The sequence below is a fragment of the Mus pahari genome, chromosome 8, assembly GCF_900095145.1.
Source record: "Mus pahari chromosome 8, PAHARI_EIJ_v1.1, whole genome shotgun sequence".
In the NCBI taxonomy this organism is placed as follows: domain Eukaryota; kingdom Metazoa; phylum Chordata; class Mammalia; order Rodentia; family Muridae; genus Mus; species Mus pahari.
This window is the reverse complement of record NC_034597.1, coordinates 22,097,610-22,123,335: the sequence shown is the minus strand read 5'-3', so window position 1 is coordinate 22,123,335 and position 25,726 is coordinate 22,097,610. Positions and strand designations below refer to the sequence as shown.

Below are 25,726 nucleotides of genomic sequence, written 5' to 3'. Positions count from 1 at the left end.
ATCCTTTTCTGAAATGTTTGAGACCAGTGTTCCTGATTTTAGAATTTTTCAGATTTTGGAATATTTTCACATACTTCCTAAGCATTTGTCATTGAAAATCTGAAACTTTGTTTTTTAAACTGTATGTGTGTGGGTATATAAGCCACAGTGTGTGAGAGGAGGTCAGAACACAGCTTTGTGGATTCAGGCTCTCCTCCCACCTTCATGTGTTCTGGGGACAGAACTCAGGTCCCCACACTGGTGTGGTATGCGTAAATATAAACATGTAAATTAGTCTTTTAAAATAAGTGTGTGTGTGTGTGTGTGTGTGTGTGTGTGTGTGTGTGTGTGTGTATGCGCGCACGCAGAAGGTTAGAAGACAACCTTGTACAGCTGGTTCAAGGGGTCAAATTCATGTCACCAGACATGCATGACAAGCGTCTTTATAGCCATCTTGCTGGCCTCATCCAAATTATTCTCCACTGTAGTCATCTGCAGTGCAGAGAGATCGCACACTGACTTGAACCCTTTAACCAACAACGCCTCTGCCTCTTCCATGTTTTAAAGAACAGAAATTTTAAGCTGGGCATGAGGGCACACACTTTTAATCCTAGCACTTGGGAGGCAGAAACACAAACCTCTGTGAGCTCAAGGCTAGCTGGTCCTCACAGCAAATTCCAGGCCAGCTGGGATCACACAATGAGACAAAACAAATAACAAAAAAATAGAAAATTTAAAGAAATTCTAATTTATCATTTTTAATGATAAGCTTTTAGGGTCCCAAGAAATCTTTGCCCATGGTCAGAACTTCTGTTTCCATGATTTCTTCTAGAACGCTGGCTTTCATGTCTACATTCTGATCTGTGATCTATTTCTAGTTAATTTTAACAGGGCACTACATCGTGATTTTTTTTTTCCTTCACCCAGTGTTCTTAGCTTACTTTTGTAAAAAAAAAAAAAAAAAAGCTTTTGAGAAAGCAACTCACTATGTAGCTCAGGCTGGCCCAGCCTTGTGATCTTCCTGCTTCAGTCTCCTGAGTGTTAGAGGAATACCTGTCATGGCTCTAATATCCACGGAGATGTATCTGACTTGACTTCCATTTCAGAAGAGATTCTGATGAGGAGCAGGCCCTGCTGCTCACCCCACTTGGTCTATCATTAGTATTAGACCCTATTCTTCTCATCCAATCACATTTCAGCATGTCTGTCCATGCTGCAGTCATGTCAAAGCAGTGAAGTCTCTTTATAAAAGCACGGAGTTTCCCGAAGCTAAATGTCTGTGGATTAACAGTGGGCAGTGCCCTTGGAGAAGCCATGGGCACTCCACACTCCTTCCTGCAGAGGAGTCTTCATCTGTATCCTTTGTTAATATCCTTTACCAGTAAACTGGGCAGGAGAGATAGCTTGGTGGCTAAGAGCACTGGCTGCTCTTCCAGAAGACCAGAGGTCAGTTCTCAGCACCCACAAAGCAGCTTGCAATCATTAACTCCAGCTCCAGGGGTTCGGTCGCCTTTGGCCTCTGACAGCACCTGCCTTCACGCACACATCTGCACACCACTGCCCCCACCCCCCCATTAAAAAGAAGAAACCAGCAAAGCTCAGTGATCACCTCCCTGTGTTCTGTGAGCCACATGAACAAATTAACCAAACCCAAGAGCAGGTTGTGTGAATGCCAGTGTAGAGTCAGTGACCCAGGAGCACAGATAAAACAACCTGAGGCTTGAGCTGGCAGCTAAAGAAAGAAAGATGGTCTTGAAGACATCTCTCCTGCAGGACCAGACACGAAACTGGAAGAGATAATGCCAGAATGGAATTAAATAGGATGATAGTGCACAGGTATCTGCTACTGCAGAGTTGATGATAGCTTGTTAACTAAGAGAAATTCTAGTTTGTCTCTCTTGCCTCGGGGAAGGAGTTATTAGCCAAGAACAGTGAAAGAAACCCCCCACTTCTGGGGTCAGCGGTAGTTCACACTGTGAATGTGTAGCAGAGGAAAGTGAGTTTTGTTTCTTTAGTACATGTATAGTATAAAGGCTTCTTCTTTTAAGCTACGTACTGTTTGCTAGAGCTAGACACTTGGGCATCGCTCCTCTGAGGTACTTACTGAATGCCTCAGGTGTTAAGACCTCTCCACTATAACCGCAAAGAGCTCTGATGTCTCCTGAGTCCTGCAAACTGCTCAAAGCGCAGCAGCTGCTCTTCCTCTTCTTCCTGAGCTTCACCCCAGCCGTCAGAGGTAAGTCTACTGCAAGAGTCTTCAATACCCGGGGCAGATGTCTCCAGCCTTTTCTGGGCAGCTCCTTTTCCTACACAATGTCTCCTGCAAATTCTGGCTGCTTCTGTCTCCTCAACTTTGCCTTCCTAACACATCATACTTTTGGCTATGTATGGGTTCCTCGCTGCTCTTAAATGTAGACACAGTCTCCAGGCAGGATGCTGGGGGAAGACCCCATGGCTCACCTCATCTCCTTCCCTTGGGGAATGCTGTCTGAAGTTACTCTTGTTCAAGGGCTACAGACAAGAGTTTTGTATGTTTTGGCCTACTTTCTGGTTGCTTATAGGAAAAGGGTAAGTTACCCTTTCATAGGCAAAAGCACCTATCTTTGCACAGGCTCAAGTCAAATCTATCCACTGAGGAAAGGCCACTCTGGTCGGTGATCCAGCCCTAATCTTCTCCACGTTGTCCATCATACCTAGAAAACACTGCGTTGATGAGCTCAGTGGAAACCCAGTGGGTTGTAGCTAACAGGACCAGATGATGCTGAAGATCTCTACTCACAGAAGACAGGGCTCTCAGTTAGGAAGCGGCATCCTGTGGTGTGGAAACAACAGTCACTGCACACACCAGGCCACGAGGCAGGCCTAGAGCTGGACTAAGAGCCATCGGGTTTGAGTCACACTCTTGTCAGTTAACGTTAACTATTTGGTACCTCTGTTTTCCCACATGTGAAGCAGGCTACTATGACTATCATCCAGGAAGCACATATACAGAGGAAGGTACTTACTGGCCTCAGGTCGCAGTAAGTCCTCTACACACAGTTACCAGATCAAACTGGCCACAAGGCCTTCACTCTTTACTTGTGATCTTAAACCTGCCTCACGGTTGAGGCTTTGTGAGAACACTGACAATCAGATCCCGTATTTACAGTTTTAAAATCTCACTTGGGGCTAGGGCTAGGAGCGGGTGTGTAGCTAAAGGGTACAGTATCAGGTTAGCACTGACTGGCTCGCTGGGTTTAACACTCAGACCCCAGCACCACCAACACACTAAGGAAATCTAAGTTCCATGTTAATTACAAAGAGAGAGCCTTCACAGCTGACACACTTAGAGGGATCGCCAAGTTACTAACGAACCAGTGCTGGTACCTCAGATTAGGACCAGGGAGACGCTAACATCACTTATGTGGCAGCTTTGCCCAAAACATGGAACCCAGAAGCATTACAGGCAAAATGCAGCCCTGGTAGGACAGAAGAGTCATGACAGCATCGGGTGACTCAGAAGTGTAACTATGGGGCTGGGGGGACAGATCAGTGGGCAAACCGCATGCTGAGCAACAAGCACAAGGACACCCATTCAAGCCCCAGAACTCATGAAAAACCCCAGGCCTGGCAGCATTGTTTGTGGCTCCAGCATGGAGAATCTGAGACAAGAGGTTACCTGGAGCGTGTGGGCCGGCCAACCTGGCCTACCAGGAAGCGGTAGATCCAGTGAAAGATCTTGTCTCAAGAAACAGGGTGGCCAGCTCCTGAGGACCACCATCCAAGGCTGACCTCAGGCCTCCACACAAACATACACTGTCCACAGAGGAAGAGAAACAGGCACAGGACAAAAAAGCGTGTGTGGGGGTGAGGGGAGGAGGTAAGGATGGGTGTACCAGGTACAGGGGCGGCCCCTGCACGGCAGTATCTGCTAACAGGGCAGCTAACGGGGAAGATTCTGCTGGCTACAGCACCTGCAGCTCAGAAAGCGCTGCTAAGAGGTCAAGGCAGAGTGCCACAAGCCCGGCTATCCTGCCAACCACCAGGACACCATCCTAATGTAGCCTGAGCTCCCACCATAACGCAATGGCAGCTGTGGCCAGTGAAGAGTCCAGCGGTTCCCACGCCACAGAGCAGGGCGGCTACTCTCCCACTTACCCTCTATGTCCTGACGCTTGATGTCACACCAGACCAACATTCAGCCAGCTACTGTCCACGTGGGCCTGCTCCCAGGACCTCCACCACTGGACAACGAGATCACACTCTAGATAGTCACAGCCGGGTATGGTGGCACCAGCACTTGAGGGGCTGAGGTGAAAGGACTTCCCTGAGTCTGAGTTACATAGCCAGCATCAGGCCAGCCAAGCCTACAGAATAGGAACAAAGATAACAGCTGTACTCTGAGTTCTGTTGCATCCATTCCAGTGACACCATGCCCAGCTGTAGCATTCTTGTTGGCTGCCCCTGAATATTCTCCACTGTTTCTCAACTATGTTGGGGTATTAGTTATTTTCTTAAACACATCCTGGGTGTGGGGGTTAGACTATTAGTTAAACTAATAGACTTTTTTTTTTTTTATTTTTTATTTTTGGTTTTTTGAGACAGGGTTTTTCTGTGTAGCCCTGGCTTTCCTGGAACTCACTCTATAGACCAGGCTGGCCTCGAACTCAGAAATCCACCTGCCTCTGCGTCCCAAGTGCTGGGACTAAAGGCTTGCGCCAGCACTGGCCAGCTACTAATAAACATTAAAACTACCTTTGTTTACTCTAATTTCATGTAACAGAACTAGAATGTTTTTGCTGATATGTTGCCAACAACTGACAGGATTGAGAATTATAAAAACTGAAGTTATTTTTCTTTTCCTATGCTGGGGCTCAAACCCAGCCTCATGCATGCTAGGTAAATGTTCTACCACTGAGCCAAATTCCATCTGTAAATCAGAGTTCTTGACAAAATTAACACTGTTTTTCAATACTGACTGTAGGAACCCAATATATTCTTTTCTCTGGCCCCTTGTGCTGGACCCACTTTGGGGAAGTCGTGGAACCAATAACTTAGACTTGCAGTTTGCTAGCAGCGGAGAGCCACACATGTGACACATGTCTCCCATACTCCTCTCTCTAGATGAACACAGCAACGGTGGGCACAAATGACCTTGCTTGCTGCAGTAGCCGACAAGTATTTCATCCTGAGGATACTGCTCAATACAAAGCCCGTTCGAAGGCTTCGGCTACCCCAGCCAGGACATTCACTCTGCAGGATCTACGCAGCAGCAGGACAGACTGTGGCTGCTGGGTTTCAGCTCTCTGAAAATGCAGTTACTGCCTTCTCTCTCCATCAGTTCTGACGATGGCACTGAAGTGTCTTCTAGGAAAATGGAAAAGCCCATGAAGACTATAGATGAGTTTAAGAGGCCTAGGAAAGCCTGAAGCCTAGAAAAAAATTGGAAGGAGGAAGTTATTTAGGAGCACAGTTATAAAACAGGTTTTGGGCCCACGTGTGACCTGGCCTGTGCATATAACTGTGAATGAAGAAATAAAGAAATTGAACGAAAGCTCCTGATACTCATCAATGGGCAATGATAGGAAAAATAACAATAGTCTGTACCAAGTCTTTACGGGGGGCCAATGCCTTATCCACCAGGGAAATGGAGATCTGCACCACACCTTTGAAGAAGTGTCAGAGCTGACAAAAAGACTGGGCAGCAAATCCCCAAAGCTCCCTCTTCCTCTCTAGTTCCCTTTCTATGTGATACCTATTCCCCTGCAATGGTCATCATCAACTCCCTACTCCTTTCCAAAATAGCTTGACAGGAACCTGTCTCTTACACAAAGTGTCCTTCAGAATGAAAGCCCCAGAAGCCAAATGGAATGGCAAGGAGACAGGATTTCAGAACGCAAGGGGGAAGGCCTGCTCTACTGGACACTAAGGCCCAGGCTCCCAGAACTAGGACTCTCGTTTGGAGACATTCCAAGGCAAAGGTCACCCCTAGCAATGTCTGGGGCCATGCTTACAGGGTGGGCAACAGCAGTTCCCAGAACTTGCACAACCTAGGAAGACTCTCTGTGAGCCCCCCGGGAGGTGCCCAGAATCAGGGGCCAGAATGAGAAACGAAAGGAGGCTGCTGGTGTGGTTATATGCACCTTTAACCCTGGCATTCTCCAGACAGAGGAGACAAGAGACAGCACAATCGACTACTGCAGGCCAACCAGAATTAGAGGAGAGCACATCTCAAAACAAAACAAAAAGCAAAACCTAGGGCTGAAATGTCTACTTTCCCTGAGCCTCTATGAAAGAGATGAATAATCAATAAAAGCCAGTTAACAAGGACCCTCCTCTGGTTTTCGCCTTCCGGAGCTGTGTTACGTGGTTCTGCTTATTGACTGTGTGACCCTGCATAAACCTCTCTCCACATCTATAAGGAGGTATTTGGGTGGCCGTGAGGATTAAATGTCTTCCAATGGCATTATCTGCCTGCATGTCACCGCCATCAATGCTAGAGCACAGTTCTGACAGTCCACCATTCTCATTCTCGGGGGCGGAGCGGATACTGCTCTGTTACTGAGAGCTCAAAGAAGCTTCCTGTGTAAGGCACACCCTGAACAGATTCAGTGATTCTCAAACAAGGACAACTGTACTCCCAAAGAACGCTTGGCAATGTCTAGAGATATTTGTAATGGTTGTCATGATACAGGGGTTACTACAGTGTCTAGTGGGCACAGGCCAAAGATATTATAAGTGCCTTAGAGTGCAAAGGACAGGTCTCCACCACAAAAATTAATATGATTCGAAACTGTGGGACAGAAGGATAACATGTTACCAGTGGGACAATTTCAGAGCCTGTTTCTATGCACGGTGTAACTTACAGGAGAAAACTCTTAAAATCACTAATAGTCACATAGCACAAAGCAAATGGCTACGAACTCTGGGCTCGAAACAGGTATCCATAAATCACACAGGGCTCTGGAAATTTCTTTCTCACCAGTTAGCAACTCCTGTAATCTCTTCGTTTGCTGTTCAGATACCAGACCTCAGTCCTTAGAGAGGACCACTACCTCCTAAGGGCTAAGGAAACATTCACAAATGCAAAATGTAGCTCAACATGCATGAAATAATTTGTCAGTCATTTCATATGTATTTATGTAAATATTCATAAAATACATCTTATAGGTTTCCATCCTCCTACACTTTGCTTATTTGAGACAGTTTTACGATTTAGCCCAGGTTAGCCTGAGGATAAGCTCTTCCTGTTTCAGTTTCCCAAATGTTAGGACTATGGGTGTGAGACCCTATAGCCAGCTCCACATCAGACACATCTATACTGGGGGTTCCAGGTCTCATCACTGAGCCCTGACTGGCTTAAAACTCACTATGTAGATGAGGTTGGCTCCAAATTCATGTGTGTGTGTGTTTTTTTAACTTTTCCCAAATTTTTATTAGGTATTTTCTTCATTTACATTTCAAATGCTATCCCAAAAGTCCTCTATACCCTCCCACCACCCTGCTCCCCTACCCACCCACTCCCACTTCTTGGCCCTGGTGTTCCCTGAAATTCATGTTTTTAATGTTATCAATTATCACAAGATAATTTAAAGTGACAAACAATATGTTGGACAAGAAAAGAAAGAAAACCGCACTGAGTAGCATGGAATACACCCCTGTCACCTCAGCACCCAAAAAGTCAAGACAGGGAGACTACCACCGTCCAGGCCACACAGTGAGCCCTGTGTCAGAAACCAAAGAGTTGGGTAGGGGAAAGATGAAGGAGAAAGAAAAAAAATCGGACTGCTCAGAGCCAAATCTGCAGTAAAGAGGCCCTGCACAGAGAGCTGTCGGTGGCCATGAGAGGAACAGACAGGACAGAGAGCTGTCGGTGGCCGTGAGAGGAACAGACAGGACAGAGAGCTGTCAGTGGCCGTGAGAGGAACAGACAGGACAGAGAGCTGTCAGTGGCCGTGAGAGGAACAGACAGGACAGGCAGGAACGGCTAGAACACAAGAGTACGTAAAAGTTCAAGGGGCTGGGATTCTCTGCTCTGCATCTATGAACATGAAGGCACAAGATCAAGCTCCTTGCTTACAAAACAACAACAACAACAACAAATGCTTGCTTCAGGAGTCCTGTGAGCATTATCAAGTGCTCAGCACAAGAGCCAGCAGTCAAGGCGCAGGGAGACCGAACTTCAAGAAAGAGGCCAGTTCTAGTGACTCCACAGCCACCTCCCAACAAGAGCCTGGGCAAGATAAAGCCCATGGGGAGGAGGCAGGTTTGTCACCTGGAAGTTGCTTAGCCCCCCCGAGGACTCCCTGCTCCTGAGGCCCCCTGAGGCATCCCAGGTAAAGAAAACACAGGAAAGGGTTGCATAGGACAGCTGTGGCATCTACTAAAACCACAACTCTGGGAACACGCTCACTCACAATTTACACTGACCTTGCTGGTTGGGGAATAGGTTTGTTTGCCTTTTAAATTTTTTTGTATTATGGACTCTATGAAGAGGGCTAAAGGTTCTTACACTGTTTAATGTAAGGACACTGTGTAAACAACGAGGGTAGAGAGTCCTTTAACTCCATTCACTGCTCTTCCCTGGGACTTGTGAACACACTGAGGAGGAGGGTGGCATCACCCTGGACCCGGCACCCACAGAGAGCCAGATGTGTCCCTACCATCGAACCTTGACGACTTCTAAACCCCACAGGCCCAGAACAAGAGAAATTACCATTGCCATCTTCCTAGGAAGGCAACTGAGGCTTTGAGAATCACCTACATTGCTCAAGGACAGAAGAGCCCAGATGTGGACTGCATCCACAGCCAAGGCCCTGCTATTTATTTTTATTATTATTATTTTTTAAAGATTTATTTATTGCTATATGTAAGTGCACACTGTAGCTCACAGACACACCAGAAGAGGGCATCAGATCTCATTACGGATGGTTGTGAGCCACCATGTGGTTGCTGGGATTTGAACTCAGGACCTTTGGAAGAGCAGTCAGTGCTCTTAACCACTGAGCCATCTCTCCAGCCCGGCCCTGCTATTTCTAACTTCAACACAACTTCATCATCATGCAAATATTATACTAATCACAAAGGGCTTAAACAGATCATTAAAGCAGCAGAGGTCTGACAGGCCCTACACAGCAACACTTGGCCAGCCGCAGCATTTAGTAATTAAAAAAAAATGCATTTGATGAGATTATTCTACAATTTGGATCATCCCCTAATTCATAAACTCCAAATTAATAAACTTTTACTATAAATGGAGCAACAGAATGCCATGGACAAAAGCTATCAAATAGAGGAATATCTAGAAATCTAAGTCTTTTGAACATGAACACCCTACCATCAGCCACAGCACAGGAGGGAAAAAGGCATCTCCTTCCTTTCCACAGGGAGAGCACGGAGTTAGTGTTGGGTGCTAGGCCCAGAGAGCACAGCCTTTACTGCCTCACAGTCTAGCTCCCAGAGAGGAAGGAACCTCTAGGTGACCGGTCACTGAGGAGCTGGGCTTTCACTCCCTCTTAAAGCACCACAGTGAGAATGATACTTTTATAGGGAAAACAGAAAATTTCCCACTCCTACCAAGAAGTAACCGGCCTTTCTCTTTCTATGTTTTGGTTGATGTAGCCCTGGCTATCCTGGAATCCACTCTGTAGACCAGGCTGTGCTCAAAAGAAATCCACCTGCCTCTGCCTACCCAGTGCTGGGATTAAAGGCATGTGCCACCACTCAGTCGAGGACTTGCTTTTTCTAAGAGCTACAGCCTCCTGACATTATTAGGAGTACATAGCACCTCTTATGAAGCGTTCTTATTAAAAAAAAAAAAAAAAGGTTTTATGACTTTAATTGTTCACTGGGGTCAATGACACAACACAGACCCCCGAGGATACACCTAGAGACCTGTAGAATGTGGTCACCAGGCAGGACTCTCCCAAAGGCCAATGTCATTAAAAACTAAAAGTGGGGCTGGAGATAGAGCCGAGGGGTAGACACTAGCCTATCACGGTAAGGCCCACGTTCAGTTTCAGCACTGCAAAGCCCAAACCAAGCACAATGTATGGCCCTCTGCTGAGCCAGTTAAAAACAAACCAAAACACCCTAGCTGTAAAATAGATGGCATTTGGGAAAATGTGAACACACAGTGGACATCAGATGGTTATACAGTGGGTGTTTGCTTGCTTGCTTTCTTTTTGGTTTGGTTTTTCCAGACAGGGTAGCCCTAGTTTGTCCTGGAACTCATTCTATAGGCCAGGCTGGTCTTGAACTCAGGGATCCCTGTACAGGGTTATCAATCCTCTTAGGTGTACATAGAGGGCTGTCCTTATTCTTAGGAGGAGGCTGAAGGATTGAAGGACTGAAAGAAAGCATGGTAACGATTCCACCTTTTCTTCAAAAGACTCAGAAAAAGAAAAATCATATAGAGCAAGATTGACAAAGTGTGGCTTTATGAAAGCAGCAGGCAGGCGCTTGCTGGTCTGACATTCTTAAAGACGAAACTCTGATGGGATCTAGAGAGGTGACAGTGAAAAACACTGTGCCAACTCTATGTACATGGAACACACGGGGAGGCCGGCTCTGTGGGAGTGGAAATTCCACACAGCCTTATCCGAGAGTAAGATAGCAACGCTGAACATAAAGACTTGAAGTTCCTTCTAACCATTCCTAGTAGAGTTACATGGTTTGTGATTTTTGCTTTGGGTCACAGAAAAAAGCTACCACTTCTTAATGGCAATGCCCTGTTGGTACCATACGGGGTCATTTCTACCAGCTTGCTAGGCCCCTTATCTGCAACATGAAAACACACAGGCAGATTTACTCAAGCTGTCAAAATGCTTGTTTTGTTAGAAGCCAATTCTGTCCACACTTCAGCTCAGAACCCTGCTGTGCATGGTGAAGGAAGCTTGAGTTTGCTCTGCACTCACAAGTCCTGAGAGTAAACTTCCCCAAACGCTAACACACACAGGCCAGTGCCGACCTTTGGCTGACAGTTGGATGACTCTCCTACGCTGGAGTAGTTTGCCAAGCTGCTCAGCCACGTTCTGCTGCAACTCTAGTCTGAGTGACATGCCATGGAGACACCAAACAAGAAGAGCTGTTTGGCAGGCAGATCATGACAAAGCCTCGGGCTTAAAAGTCCCTATGTAGATGCCCAGTCAGTTTAATAACGTCTCAGAAAACTCAAGAGTGGCTAGACATTTTATACTCTGGCTTGAGTTTGCTGGGCATTCCTTAACAGGGGGCTCCTTAGCTGAAAGCTCTGGGAAGTTACCTACTTACTTAATTCACAAAGTGCCTATGAATATACCAGTGGCTGGTGGACTCTTAACAGTCTGCATGCTTATAAAGATGGCACGAAGATCAGGATACACACAGGACCTGGCATAGATGCCCTCAGCCCTCTAGTCTGAGTCAATGTGCAACTTCCAGATATAACACAAGGTGTCTGCCAGAGTATCAGGGGAAGAGATACTTAGGAGAACCCAAATTCCCCCAGGTGATGTGAAGATAATATCTAAAATTCTTCCTTTAATAAACGCCCACCCACAAGGGTAGAAAACACAGCAACACGGGCAAAGTGATTTTATGCATAGGGAAAGGAGAATAAACAGTGGATCTGTAGATGCAAAGGTAGAAGACCTTAGTCTGTCAGGCACAGAAGGGGTATACTATACTACAGCAAGAGCAGGCCCAGCAGGAAAACCGTAGAGTCCCTGTAGTCAGATCTGGGTTAGGACCCAAGAGAGATGACACTGACTCTACTGCCTCAGGGGACAGGGTACCATGAAGGGGAAGACCTCAAAGAGTACAGCACTGTTAGTTCAAATTGTCCAAAGAATGTGCCTGAACACCATAAAGAGGGGACTGCCAAAGGAAGGTGCTTCCTTGCCCCCACTTCTACAGGGACTTCCAGTTGGGCTCTGGCCGTTGACTCCAGCAGCTGCCAGACATATTTTGTGACCAGGAAGACAGAGTCTGACAAACTGCCAGATGTACTTCCCCAGCAAAAATCTAGTCCAAAAGTATAAGGCAGCCCCTTAAGAATTCCTCCCTCAGCCAGGTGGTGGTGGTGCAGACCTTTATTCCCAGCACTTGGGAGGCGGAGGCTGGCGAATTTCTGAGTTCGAGGCCAGCCTGGTCTACAAAGTGAGTTCCAGGACAGCCAGGGCTACACAGAGAAACCCTGTCTCAAAAAAACCAAAAACCAAAACCAAAAAAGAATTCCTCCTTCATCCTGGCTATTCAAAAGCGGAAAATCCCTTACCCAAGTGGGCCGCAGCCCAGGAGGCCCCCTGCTCTAGTACAAAAGTCCTGCCATCTTGGCTTGCTTTACAGGAAAGACCCAGTTGTGGCCATCCCATCTCTTGTACATACCACTACCTCTCACAGACCTTCTGCCATGATCACTAAGCCCTTCACATTGAGCCTTCCTATGCACAGGAATCGACTTTATCACATAGTATATGCTCGCAGGAAGTCCTAGCAACCCCGGGATGTGTGCATAAACTCACACGGAAGATTCTGTGAGGAAATGAGTCCCCGAAGACTTGCAGGGCCAGTACTACCACTCTGAACAAATCTACCCTGACAATTCTCATCCCTTAGCAACTCTGTCCTGACAAATCAAACCCAGGAGAACAGCCAGCCCCACACTACAAAATCCCAGGTTTTGCATAATAAAGACGAAGCCTATAGTTTCTTGAAAAAAAGACAGTGGCTGGAGGAGAGAAGAGTAGGAAGGGGCAGAGGCCCATTTCTAGTACCCTGAAAACACAGGCACCACAGACTCTGCAAACACAGCACCACAGACTCTGCACCTGCCAGCAACTGACTCTGGTTAAGTTGTCACAAACTATCATTGTGAGAACAACTACTCATTGGCTCAGCAGAGAACATGGCAATCCAAGTAGGGACGGAAAGGAAGCACTGGCAAGCTGGGCACTTCTTGTTCAAAGCCAAGCAGCCATAAAGAAAGAGTGGTCAGAATCAGGGGTTCTCCAGGGCCGCTCGAAGCCTGGGCGAGTTTGCCCAAAGAAACCCCTTGTTATAAATAAGCAAAAGTAACCCTACATCTGCATTCAGAGCTGCAGCAGGACACTCCCATCCCCACCCCCAGTGAAGACTACATCCTGCTGGAACTCCCCATTCTGACCATAGAGCACAGCTTTGAAAACATGTCAGTTTTGGAATTAATGCCTCTATATAATAGCTTAGTTATAACTCCTCTCACAGGGACATTCTCAGGTCTATGTGCCATCCTTTAGTGTCTCTGTGTGTGTATGTGCCCATCCGGGAAACAGAACAACCTCCCAACCCAAGGGCAAATATGGCCCTTCCTCCAACCCCCATTGGGCAACAAGAGCCATATGCGACTTCCTTCTTTACTATAAAACTCCCCAAGAAGTGCCTCTGCCGACTTAGCACGGACATTCTGAGACTTTCCCCGGTAGCCTCTAAGCCAACCAGGAGGGTTGTCAAAGTTTCACGGAAAAAAAAAAGAGGAAATTAAAAGATGTAAATAACAAATGTTGTTTGAAAGAACAGCAAGGGGAAACTTCAGATACAACTTAATGGGGAAAGCTCAGGATAGAGCTGAACAGGTGAAAAAGGAGGTTGAGCTGTGAGGACCGCGGCAGTCTGAGAGGATCTTCCCTGAACAATAGAGGGAGGAGGGCTGGGGGTCGCGCGGCAATGTGGGAGCACCGACTGCACTGCCCTAACACTACAGGTGGGTGTGGGTGAGTCTCCACACACCCAACACAGAGGGCAAACACTGGGAGTGAAGGTTCGCAGAGGAGCCCAGCATTAGGCTAGCAGAGACTTAAGGATGTGGGGGGTCTAAGAGCCAAGGGAAGGAAGGCTACGAGGAGCCCCTGAGAAGAAGCTATCTTGGGGGGGTAAATCTCGGTCCATACCGAAAAGTGGGGCAACCTTAATTTGCGCTGGCAAAGTGGGAGGGGACCAGTTTAGGCTGGCATCAGACAAGAGACAGGTCTAAGGTGGAGGTGGTGAGGGGCAGGGTCACTCCTAGCCAAAAGCTCTCAGCCCAGGGTCCGGGGCTCCCTTCTAGTCTCGAATAACCAGCACCGTCTCGCGGGAGAGGGAGGCACCGCAGCCCAAGGGCCCGGTGCCCAGGCCGGAACTCTAAGGGCAGGAGGGTCCCCGGGGTGGGGCTGGGACTGCGGCTGTCGATGTGGGGACGGGGAAGGGGCTGGGGTCCCGGACTCACGCATCAATGTGCTGAAGGCCACGACGCCGAGCAGCCCCTGCAGGAAGATGCCGAAACTGTGCATGAGCGCGCCGCTCTCGCAGCGGCCCGCCCCGGACGCGACCGTGGAGGCCGGCCCGCCGGGCAATCCGCGGCTCACGTTCCCTCCCGGGCCTTGCATGGCGGCCTGACGGGAGGGCGCGAGGGGCCGCCGGCCTCGCTGCAGCCCGGGCCGCGCTGCCCAGCCGCGACCCCGGACCTGGAGCTGGGTGCCGGTATCTCAGCCCGCGGCCGCCTCCGCGCCGCGCGTAACCCGACGTCCGAGATCGTCGAGCTTGATTGGTCGAAGCAGGCGTGAGGCGGGCTTCGATTCACACTGGGGCGGGGCTCTAGCCAGGGCTAGGGGCGGGGCTGGAGGAGAATCTCTGCAGGTAGGTAGAGCAGGTGAGCCAGACTGCGTGAAAGCAATCACCAGAGCTCTGTGTTCGAGGTCATGCGAGCAGTGTCAGGGACAGTGATGGAGTCTGTTGTTAAATCCCTTTCCCCTCCAAGGCAAATCTATAAAGGCCCTGGACAATTTCTTAAGAATACTCCTACATTCTGCCCTCAGATTCGGTTCACTACTTCAGAAGTAAGAGTCCATTATGCTAAAGCACGGCATTGAGTACAACCATCTCAGCCCTCGGAGTCGTCTTCCCACGCCAGGGATTGAGTGTTCTACTTTCATGGTCAAAAGCCAGAGGAGTCAATTCATTAATCAAAGCTCCAGGGTGAATCCCTGTTCCCAAACATAATTTGTGGGGGTTTTGTTTTGAAACAGGCACTTCTGTAACCCTGGCTGCCCTCAAACTTAAAACAAGGACCTTTAAACAAGGATGGCCTTGAACTCCTGATCTTCCTGCTCACACACTCTAAGTGAATTATAGGCCTGTGACACCAGTCTGTCTGATTTTGCTATTTTGCTTGAGATCGGTCTTGCTGAATTGTCCAGGCTAATCTGAACCTCTGGACAAAAAAATGATCCTTCCACCCCAGCCTCCGAGGTAGCTGGGACTGCAGTTAAATGCCATTACACTTGTCTCCCACCCCCCGCTTTAAATGGTTACTTTAACCCAGCCACTTTTCGCTTTATAAAAAGGATGAGTTTAAGTGCAAAGTCAACATGCCCACGTCCTTGCTATGTTCACTTCTGAGATACAACTACAAATAGAACGGATTTTGTTTTGAGGCAGCATCTGGAACTCATTATGTAGACCAGGATCTGCCTGCCTCTCACTAAAGGCATATGCCACCACACCCAGTCTGATTTCTTTTTTTTTCCCTCCAAAACACCGGTGTGCACAGACCCCCGTTTAAGTTTGTCTTACTACCCAGGGCCCTAGACACCTCTGCTGTCTCTCTTGACACCTCTTACTGGTCCCCAAAGCTCTGACTTGTCTGATGCATGTCAGTGGACATGTGCATGGTATTGGTCCAACCTACACCAAGGTATCTTTTTGGAATAAATACTAACTCTAAAGACATTTCCTCAAGAAGTTCTAATTATCAAAGAGGACTAAATGCTTTCCAAAGATGTTTTGTTGTTGTTTAACAGGAATATAGACTCTGCAACTCATGGGAAATGCAATTCCGCAGCCTTTCTCTTACAGTCTTCTCACACACCTGTATGGATGCTACTCTTTAGCCTTGCACCATGAGCTGCTGCCCAGCACTTTCAGCTGCATGTATGTCAGTTCAGATAGCTAGGTCTCTCCCCTGGTATGAGCTTCCTGAAGGCAGAGCTAGTGTTGATTCACTCTTGGCACAGATTTGACACACAGCAAATGTAAATTTACCTGAATTTTAACATATATTTAATGTATTGAAATTTAAATTTATTTTAAAATTTTATTGAAAATAAATGAAGATATAAGGGAAATGTAAAGTCTCATCATTCCCTTCAAGTCTGAGAAGGACCTTACATGCTAAGCACTCAGCAGTTATAGCTCATGCTCAGGGAGAACCAGAGGAGCTATGTCTTAAAGCAAGAGAGGCTGTGGTTGGGCACAAGGAGATTACTAGTTGAAGACCTAGAGTTCATGAAAAAACTGCACACACAGCTGACAAAGTCTGGGAGAAATATTGCTCTGCACATTCAGGTGTGACATCTCTCTGCACACTCAGGTGTGACACCACTCTGAACACTCAGGTGTGATATCTCTCTGCAGAGTCAGGTGTGATCTCTCTCTGCACACTCAGGTGTGACATCTCTCTGCACACACAGGTGTGACATCTCTCTGCAAGGTCAGGTGTGATCTCTCTGCACACTCAGGTGTGACAACTGCTCTGCAAAGTCAGGTGTGACATCCCTCTTCAGAATTTGAGAACAGAATTCCCAGGTCTTGGGGAGTGGGAAGGATTCTGCTCACCCCATCTCTTCTTAGTAATTTGAAAAACAACAAGCAAAATGAAACAAAACAAAGCCTATCTAAATCCAGAAGGGATAGACAGGACACCAGGGGGTGGAGGCCGAGATAGCTTCTAGATTTGTATTTAAGTAGGAAGGGCCTCTCTTACTCATTTCAGAAATGATTCTCTGAGGCCCTACTAAGAGTTTGGAAGAATGTACTCTAGCTAAAAGCCTTTCTTACTGTAAAGTTAACACAAATGAAGTTATATTAATACCTTTCTCATAGCCACTTAAAACTGTCATATCACAAGTTTACTATAAACTTATTTGCCAAAAAGAAAGAAAAGCACGCATATATTCACTCAAAATAGTTTTGTTCTGTTTTTAATCCTTAAAAATTATACCATCAAACTTGATGGGAGTTATTTTAATAGGTATTCTTGTGCATATTTCTACTTAAGTGTACTTTGTCTTCAATGCATAAAATTGTAAATTAAGAGGAAAAACAGCAAGCAGGAATGATACAGTGCCAAAAGCATCTCATTTTGTTCCAAACAAGCAACTTGTTTTTTGTTTTGTTTTGTTTTTTAAAGGCAAAATACATTAAACAAAGTGCATTACTTCCAAAGAGAGAGTACTGGAGAGAGGGCTAAGGATGGTGCTGGAAGCAGCCTAGAGTCCCATCCTGGCAAGCCCCTGATTGTCTTTAGGGGAGGGGGGGAAGGAGGGAGGTGAGAAGAAAACATAAGCAGTTAAAACCCCAGAGATTCTCACAAAGGACTAGAGACTGCCTGCTTCTCCTCAGCCTCTGCTAATAATCTGCATTGTGACTTGAGCTAGACATAGACAGAATGAGCCATCTAGGAAGCCTTCTGCCTGAGTTTCCACACACTGAGAGCAGTTCCCGCTCATACAAGTTCCCTCCCTGCCTCCCTCCCTCCCTCCCTTGCTTCCCTGTGGCTCCACTCTGCACTTTACTGCTGGTAGTGACAAAGTCTGGTCAATCTGTTACTTGTCTCTTTCACAACACTTCACCCTGGTAGGTACCTACCACACCAGACTAGTCAGAAAAAAAGTATTATGAGAGTTTTAGATCTGTTTTTTTTTTTTTTTTAATCCTCCAACCTCCCCTAGAAACCTTCACCCTGGTTTTGCTGGTTCTTAAAAAATTTTGACTTCTTAAAACACAGCAGCAAGAAAATCAGTTATGTGCTGCATTGACACCCACTACCTGTGTGCCTCATCCGTAAGGCCGTTCCCAGAGCAAAGTCACCTATGTGGCTGAAGACAAACAGTAAGGAAAACAACCCCAAATGAGTGCACCTGGAACCAGATCCATTTGGACTGGACTTTGAGTTTAGAGTTCTTAGAACAAAACTCCAGGTCAATAGGTAGCTTATTAGAATAAATTCAAATTCCCCAAGTACATACATTCTCATACAAAGCACTCATCAAAGTTCACGGGTAAAACATTTAAAGTAACTAAAGTCAATAGCAGGAAAGTGACTATTACTTCTTGTTTGTACAGGAGGCTCTGTCCTTACAGAGTTTCTAAGCCAGCATCATGGTCATAAGACACAGAACTTACAAAGATCCCAGGACCAAAGACATCCAAATTTATAAAGGGTGTATCTTGTCTGCCCAAGTTCTCTACTTCACTTCATAAGAACACTTAGGAACTTGTGTGGTTTTTCACACATATAGAATATGCCCAGTATGTAAGGCAAGATCAAACTCTGTTATTTCCACAGTCTAACGACTCTCCCAGCACTGTTGGCAATCACTCAAACTGAACAAGCTCTGTGAGAGGTGCCAACCAAGAGTAAGTCCCATTGACAATTTCCATGATTTCACAAGGTCTTAACTGCTGTTATGTTACCTTTCATTTAGACTCCCCGGTGATCTGTGTCCCTTGGAAACAGTGTTGGGTTGAGAGGAGTGGGATGTTTTCATCCTATTTGCCTTCTTCAGGCACCACATTAGTAACTACAGTGGTTCTAAAGAGCATGTGAAATGTATTCAAGTCTTCAGGAAGCTTTGGTCTAATGCCCTTTCCCTCACAGTGAAAATACTTTTATTTCTCAAAGAGACATACAAAGGTCAAACTCTAAACTGGTTTTCTATGCCTGCCTCTTCTAAATTCAATAATAAATATTTACCAAGATCTTCATTTCCAGAGCTTGGCTAGTACCCTTCCTATACCTGTATTATAAAAACAGGGAGCTGTGTATATTGCTAAAGAAAGGCTAAAGGTGTAATTAAAAGGCCCTATTAATGTATTCCCTGTATTTGAAAATCATGAAGATGTTTCACAAAGGAAATCAGCAGATACAGTCAAAATCTCAGAGCCAATCTGCACATACAGTTGAAAGTTTCCCTAGAAAACCAATATAGCTGTAAAGTCTAGCTTTGGTCAGTTAAGTTTCCAGGTCTGGGAGGACAGTATAGTCCATGTATTTCTAAGTTTGTCAACTCAAGTTAAAGATGGATCATAAAACACTTGACTTCAGGCAAGCTATGAGGACAGCTGCAGGTGAACTCCAGACACTCTCCTCACATCATACCTTAAAAAGCCTGAGGTTGGCTGTCTCAGAAACAGACTTCACATACAAATGTGCAACATAAGCCACTTACCCCAACAATGCAAGCTATTATCAAACTTAAAACATCCCAGCATCAGAAACGAACCATCACTGCTACCCAGCCTAACCCCTGCCTCTTTGATAGATACATGAAATAAAAACAATTTTTAAAAAAGGGCAGGGTCTCATATAACCCAGGCTGGCCTAGAATTCACTATGAGTCCCGTTTCCACTTCCCAAGTACTGGGATCAAAGGTATATATCACCATACCCAGTTTGGGATTAGAATTTTATACTTTAAAAAAGTCCTCTGCAAAATCCTCAGATAATTATCCTCTTACTGTGAGAAGGGATGGGGTAGATAATTCTTTGATGTGACTATCAAGTACACTGTATCCCAATAAGAGTGCCAAGAAATATTTAGGGAAGCCCCCCTGTCTTTCTTAGGAGAAAGCAGAGACTGAAGATATGGTGCCCCCCCCCCGCCCCACTTGGGTCGGGTCATATGCTTCTCCTTTTAGGCACAATACCTGCCAACTCTGACAGTTCTACATTCTGTCATCTGAGTCAAGAAGAGAGTAAATTACAGCCATTGCTGTCACCTTTGATTTTACTAAGGTAACAATGTGAGATCCCTACAGGCATAGGTTTTATGTCCTCACAGGACTCCCCTTTGTATCGGTGACTCAACTCCTGTAGTCTCAGGAGATTCTATGAAGAGAGTCACGACATGTCAGTCTGCCAATACTGTTTCCTAGTATCACGTCTGCTTCTCTTCATGGCATGAAAGAATCACATTTTTAGAAGATGGATCTCTAAGTAAGCTCAAATAAATAATCCATTACTTAAATGAAGCTTCTTCCCAGATATACCTGTTGGTAATCTATATGAAGAGTTACTGCTTTAAGACTTGGTTAGATGGTTATCCCATGATCCAGACTACAGACTTTCCCAGTGTCCATAAAAACAGGTGGGGGTTGAGTTGAGAAAAGAAAAAAAAAATTCACAATTTAAATTTGTAGTAATATTACCTTATATTTGTATACTTGTTCAGAAGTTACTCAGCTTGCAGTTTTAAAACATTTTCAATTCTTGAGGAAAAATGCTTAGGGTATAAATCTGTAGGGATTGGGGTCAGCAAAAATAAATAAATGAATAAATAAATAGTCAACAAGGAAAACGGTAAAGGAGGCAACTGTGCACACATGTCTTTCCTTCCTCGCAGCTGCAGCAGAGCGAGTGCTCTTCTTCCATAGTAGCTAACAACGCCATTGTAAGTGAAAGGTCACCTGGAGCTTCATGTCAACTCAAGTTTAATTTTAAAAAATGAAAAACTTCAAAAGAATGAGCTAGTGAGTAGGAATCTTCAGACTGTAATTACATTCAATTTAAGTTGGTTTAACTGAAGACAGGCATAAACGTGGCTAGACAGAGATTTCCAGACTCCTTAACCACCTCTCCCATCCAAGTACCAACCAGGCCCTGCTTAGCTTTCCAGAAGAGATAAGATCTAGGACATTTGGGGTAGCATGGTCATAGACTCAACTACCTCTCAGTACTCATGACCGAGGACACTATTAAGGAGCTTCATACTTTGTGCCATCCCCAAGGACACATTTCTGTGCTATGTGTCTACCTGCACATACCTAGAAAACCAGAAAAATGGGCTTGACAGTGGGTCCAAAGAACACATACTGATTTTCACTGATAGCAAAAACTCCAGAAATCAAACAGAGGTAGTTAAACAACTCTAACAGAAGAATAAACATAAAATAAAGCCACTTAAATACTTTTCAGAACAGGGAGAGAGTAATTACCCATTGGTCTTTGTAAAGCCACTTAACAATGGTGGCCAAAACTGGGTCATGTGGAGGACACAACAGTAGAATTCTTAGGACAAATTGGTTAAGGGACTGGTGGTGGAAGTGCTGACATGATATCTTTAAGAAAGCAGGAAGTGGCTTCTCTAATTTCTGTCATAGTTTTAGCATTTAGCTTAAAAATGGCATCATACAAAAATGTCACTCATGGCTGTAAGCGCAGTCATCAACAGAGGTAGTAAACCAAGGAACTCCTAAGAATAGATTTAAAATGGATCAAAGTGTGACTATACATTCAAAACCCTAGAGCCATTTCTTTATCCCCAAAATGAACTGCTTTAATTTAAAAAAGCTTAAAAACACAAGAACAATGAAGCACTGATGTGCCTTAGGCACAGTCCCAACCAGTGCTGACTTAAAGCTATGTCCTCTCTTCAAGAAAGAGAAAGCAGAGAACAGAGTCCAATCTACAGAGGGAAGGAACAGAATGAAAATAACCAAATTGGTGCTGTCCAGCTGTCACCATCATTCTTTGTTTTCAGGTCCCATTAACGGTAATTCAGACTTTTAATGTTTTCTCACAACTTTTTTTAAACTGGAATCTTCTAAACAAAAGTCCATATTTCCACTGTAGGAGAGCCATTTTTGTGCTGTTTTGCTTCCTCGGTGTGGGTCCTCCTTCCCTGAAAGTGCAAAGATAGCAAGACAACACTTGCAGGCCGACAGCCCAGGGCCACTGCAGCCACCTGCAGAGCAGGGCTTGCTGCACTGTGCTTCAAAGACCCAGCTCAGTCGGCTTGTCCTTCTCAGTTGGCAAACTGCTCATAAAAAGCAAACTTGATTCTCTCTATGTGATGGCAAAGCTTGATGGCGGGGCCCAACTTTAAGTCCATGCACTCTTGAACAGTGGGAAGGGTAAGGAGCAAAAGGGCCTGCCCATCGATTTCCTGTTAAGGAAAAAGAACAAAGGCTGTGATATGCACACAATGAGACTCTCCTAGCATCAACCCTCACAACTACAGTTCTGGGCCTCCCCTATTACCTTTCCCTTTGAAAAGAGCCATAGTCTGCTACCCTGAAAAGCCTTTAGAATTAGTAATAAATTTACCAAACTTGATACTCTCATCTACAGATTCTGCTCAACAGAAAGGCAGTACCTGAGGAGTCCTATAACTAATAACTAATTATGAAAAGAAAATACTTTTAAGGCACTCTCTATCTGAATCTAAAACTACCTGAAAATATTAACTATAAACTTTAATGTTCTCCTACCTTGTACAATTTATAAAAGAATTCAAAGATGATAGGGCCTGTTTTATTTTTGAGACATGGTCTTACTATGTAGCTTAGACTGGCTTCAAAGTCACTATGTAGCCCGGGCTAGACTCCGACTGGTGAGCCTTTACCCCAACTATCCAAGTATGGGGTAACAGTCATAGATGTTGTGTATGGAGCTACCTGTCTGCCATGACTATTCATACTTCACCACACCTGCATTAAAGCTGGTCATCACTTGAGAGCCTGGGTATTAGAGATGATACATTTTTTAAAAAGCAGCAAATCACTACACCCTTGTGGTGTAGGCCATGAGTGACAAAAGAGAACAGTCTTTTTTTCCTAAAACTTGCTCATTTTCACCTATAATGTGCATAGTTCTATATCAAAGAGACATTGTTATTACGGATTATTCTGTCTATGATTACCTGATCAAGGAATATTCTTGCCAACGGAGCACAGTCAGTGGACCTGATGAACCGCACGACGTCGGCCACACTCCACTTCAGTGGGTTACTGTCCAGGTGAAGCCTTTCATCAACTTCAATCCTTATTTCCTTCATTCCCAAGAATGAGATAAAACCAAGTGGTGTAAGAACTCAGATATTTTAAGAATGTCTCTCAAAGAAATGAAACACCCTTCACGGCAGGCCTCAGAGCAGTCCTAAGGCTGACACTCCCCACTCCTGGGACTCACTTTCAGACTGATTTTTTTTCCAGCAAAGAAGACAAGAGACTCTCATGCATTAGTTATTTAGGAAGTTTATAATACAAATTTTGTCTTATTTATTGATGTTCCCCATGTGTTTCTGGATATTCTTAGCTGTTCTCAGGTAGGATGCTAAAGCAAATGCTATTTCCAATGAGAACATGAAAAATAAATCTTCTATTGCTCCTGTTAACGGGACATTTAAAAAGTCCAGTTTAAAATGGTAATTTTGTTTTGTTTTAGAGTGGTTTCCTGTTGCCCACACTAGCTTTGAACTGGTCTCCTGTCCTACCTCCCAAGTACTGGGGCTACAGGAGTATGAATGATGCCATACCTCGTGTTAGGCTGTACTAAGGATTGAATTTAGGGCTTTGTGCATGCTAGGCAGGCACTCTACCAGTTATTATAAAGTTAATTATAATAGACTCCAGTATTATATAGGTCATACAATGTACATTTATGTACATAGTAAATTGCTAAGCAAGACAGCTGAATGAGATAATTAAATGGGTAAATAATTTGTTTCTAGAATATTACACATATTATAAAAATTATTTAAACAACACTTTTCCTTAAACCAAATGGCAAGTTATAAATAAGCTAGCAACAAAACTTATTTTTTAATTAAAACAAGCAAAGCCAGGCGTGGTGGCCCACGCCTTTAATCCCAGCACTTGGGAGGCAGAGGCAGGTGGATCTCTGAGTTTGAGGCCAGCCTGGTCTACAGAGTGAGTTCCAGGACAGCCAGGGCTACACAGAGAAACCCTGTCTCGAAAAACAAACCAACCAACCAACCAAACAAACAAACAAACAAAAAAAAACCAAGCAGCTTCTCTGAGAATGTCCCTTCACTAACCATCTCCAAATAATGCTTGTGGCTCATGAAGCTCACAACTTTGAGGGTCACTTTCCTTATTTGTAATTTACTTGTGATTGTGTGCGCACGTCCACACTGTGCCCACGGGGGCCAGAAGAGGCCATCAGTATTGGAATTGCAGGCAGTTTGGTGTGATAGCCTCCATGGGTGCTGGGAACCTAACCAGTCCTCTAGAAGAGCAGGAGTTTTCTCAACTGCAGAGCCATCTCTCCAACCCGAGGCTCACTTTAAAATGGCCCTAGACATTCTTCCTAAGTTTATATGGAAAGAAGTGGAATGCTGGCGCCATGCACAGTGACAGAGGGGGATGAGAGGGCGCCATGAGAGGAAACTCTTTTCACATGGTACCTTTGGTGAGGGAGGCTTATTTTCATCATCCGAGACTGAGGAAGTCTGGGCGTCTCTTTTATTGGTCTGTGTGTCTGGGGGCAGTGGGGTGGACATCTCGCTCTGGGTGGGAGAAGAGGAGCTGGATTTTTTTTCTGACACTTCAGACTCTTCCTGTAACTCCTCCTGTTGCTCGGATGTACTGCCCTCAGTTAGGGAATCTTCGTCTCCATCATCTGCATCCTCCTCATCTTCACCCCCACTTCCCTAGAGGAAAAGGAAAGAAATCTCACTTTAACCCAGGACAAACCAGTCACTGGCACAAAACTATCTACTGATCAGAAGTTGGAGTTAAAAAGATGTGTAGGTACTATGTGTGCAGGCTGTAAAGTAGAGATCATTTGGCCCCTAGAGAAGAAGAAGTGTCACAGATCTTATACCTGGGGTGAGCCCACTGGGGTATTGTCAACAGATGCAGAAGAACGCTTCTTCTTATGAACAAAAATATTTTTCCGCCTTTTTCTCCTCTTACTGCTTTTTTTCAGGGCACAAGATAAATTACTATGCCCACCAGGTGGCCTCCCAATTCTTTTATTTTTCTTCTTTCCATAATAGTGCGCTAAATATAAATGATCAAAAAGAAGGGAAAAAAAGTAGCTTAATTATTGTTATGCACCATAAAACTACAGGATTCTACTACCACAGCAGAAAATGGGTATACTACATTTACAGTTTAAATTCCATACACTAGAATAAGCAGGGAATACATAATTTGATTTGAACTAACATGTAGAAATGTAAGCAATCCTCAGTATGTCAAGGCAGAGAACATATCTATTGATACAAAGTTCTCAGAGCAACCACTTTGCTAATTCCCACACTGCACATGAACTTGATTTCTGCAGAATCATGCGGTGGGCACTGCTTTATAAATTGCTTTCTTCGTGCAGTGTGATTTTGTTTTAGTCCCCTCTGTTCTGTATGCTGGTGAGTGGGAGTCTACTGTATGGAGGTACCCATTCATCTGTTTCACTGTTGATGAGCACTCGGGCTATATCCAGGTCTTCACTGTAATTAAAGTTGTAATGAACAACTTGGGTTCTTTGCAGAGGCAGGAAGTGCTCTTATCCACAGAGCTATTGCTTTAACCCTACACACAAGGTGTGTTTTCATTGCTTTACACAAATACCAGATAATTGAAATGTTGGACCTTAGGATAGATATCTTGAACAATTTCATGTATAGAAATTTCTCATTGTAGCTTAAAAAAATAACAGATAAATTTATGTGGTAATGACACATTCCAATATGTGTGCAATATGTAATGATAAGATCAGGGTAAACAACATAGATTTCACTTTAAACATTTATATTTTTTTGTATTAGAAACATCTGAAATCCTCTCTACTATTTTAAACATAAAATTAAATGCTGCAGCCGGGTGTGGTGACTCACACCTTTAATCCCAGCACTTGGGAGGCAAAGGCAGGTAGATTTCTGAGTTCGAGGCCAGCCTGATCTACAAAGTGAGTACAGGACAGCCAGGGCTAGACAGAGAAACCCTGTCTCAAAAAAACCAAAAAAAAAAA

The 25,726-nt window shown here is 45.0% G+C and overlaps 2 protein-coding genes across 7 annotated transcripts in view; both read right to left on the bottom strand.

Annotated features, from left to right (window-relative positions):
- LOC110325470 (store-operated calcium entry regulator STIMATE) overlaps window positions 1-14,482 on the bottom strand; it is a 49,475-nt gene extending 34,993 nt beyond the window's left edge. The window contains exon 1 of the mRNA XM_021203487.2: window positions 14,180-14,482. Coding sequence (XP_021059146.1) covers window positions 14,180-14,339 — 160 coding nt within the window. The 5' untranslated portion in view covers window positions 14,340-14,482. The remainder of the gene's footprint in view (window positions 1-14,179) is intronic.
- Window positions 14,483-21,268: 6,786 nt separating this feature from the next.
- Window positions 21,269-25,726, bottom strand: part of Sfmbt1 (Scm like with four mbt domains 1) — a 94,766-nt gene continuing 90,308 nt past the window's right edge. For all 6 annotated transcript variants that reach the window (XM_021203208.2, XM_029541540.1, XM_021203207.2 and 3 more), the window contains 4 exons: window positions 24,578-24,756; window positions 24,159-24,404; window positions 22,653-22,781; window positions 21,269-21,896 (listed from right to left, as the gene is read on the bottom strand). In XM_021203208.2, the coding sequence (XP_021058867.1) occupies window positions 21,756-21,896; window positions 22,653-22,781; window positions 24,159-24,404; window positions 24,578-24,756 (695 nt within the window). In that variant the 3' untranslated portion in view covers window positions 21,269-21,755. The remainder of the gene's footprint in view (window positions 21,897-22,652; window positions 22,782-24,158; window positions 24,405-24,577; window positions 24,757-25,726) is intronic.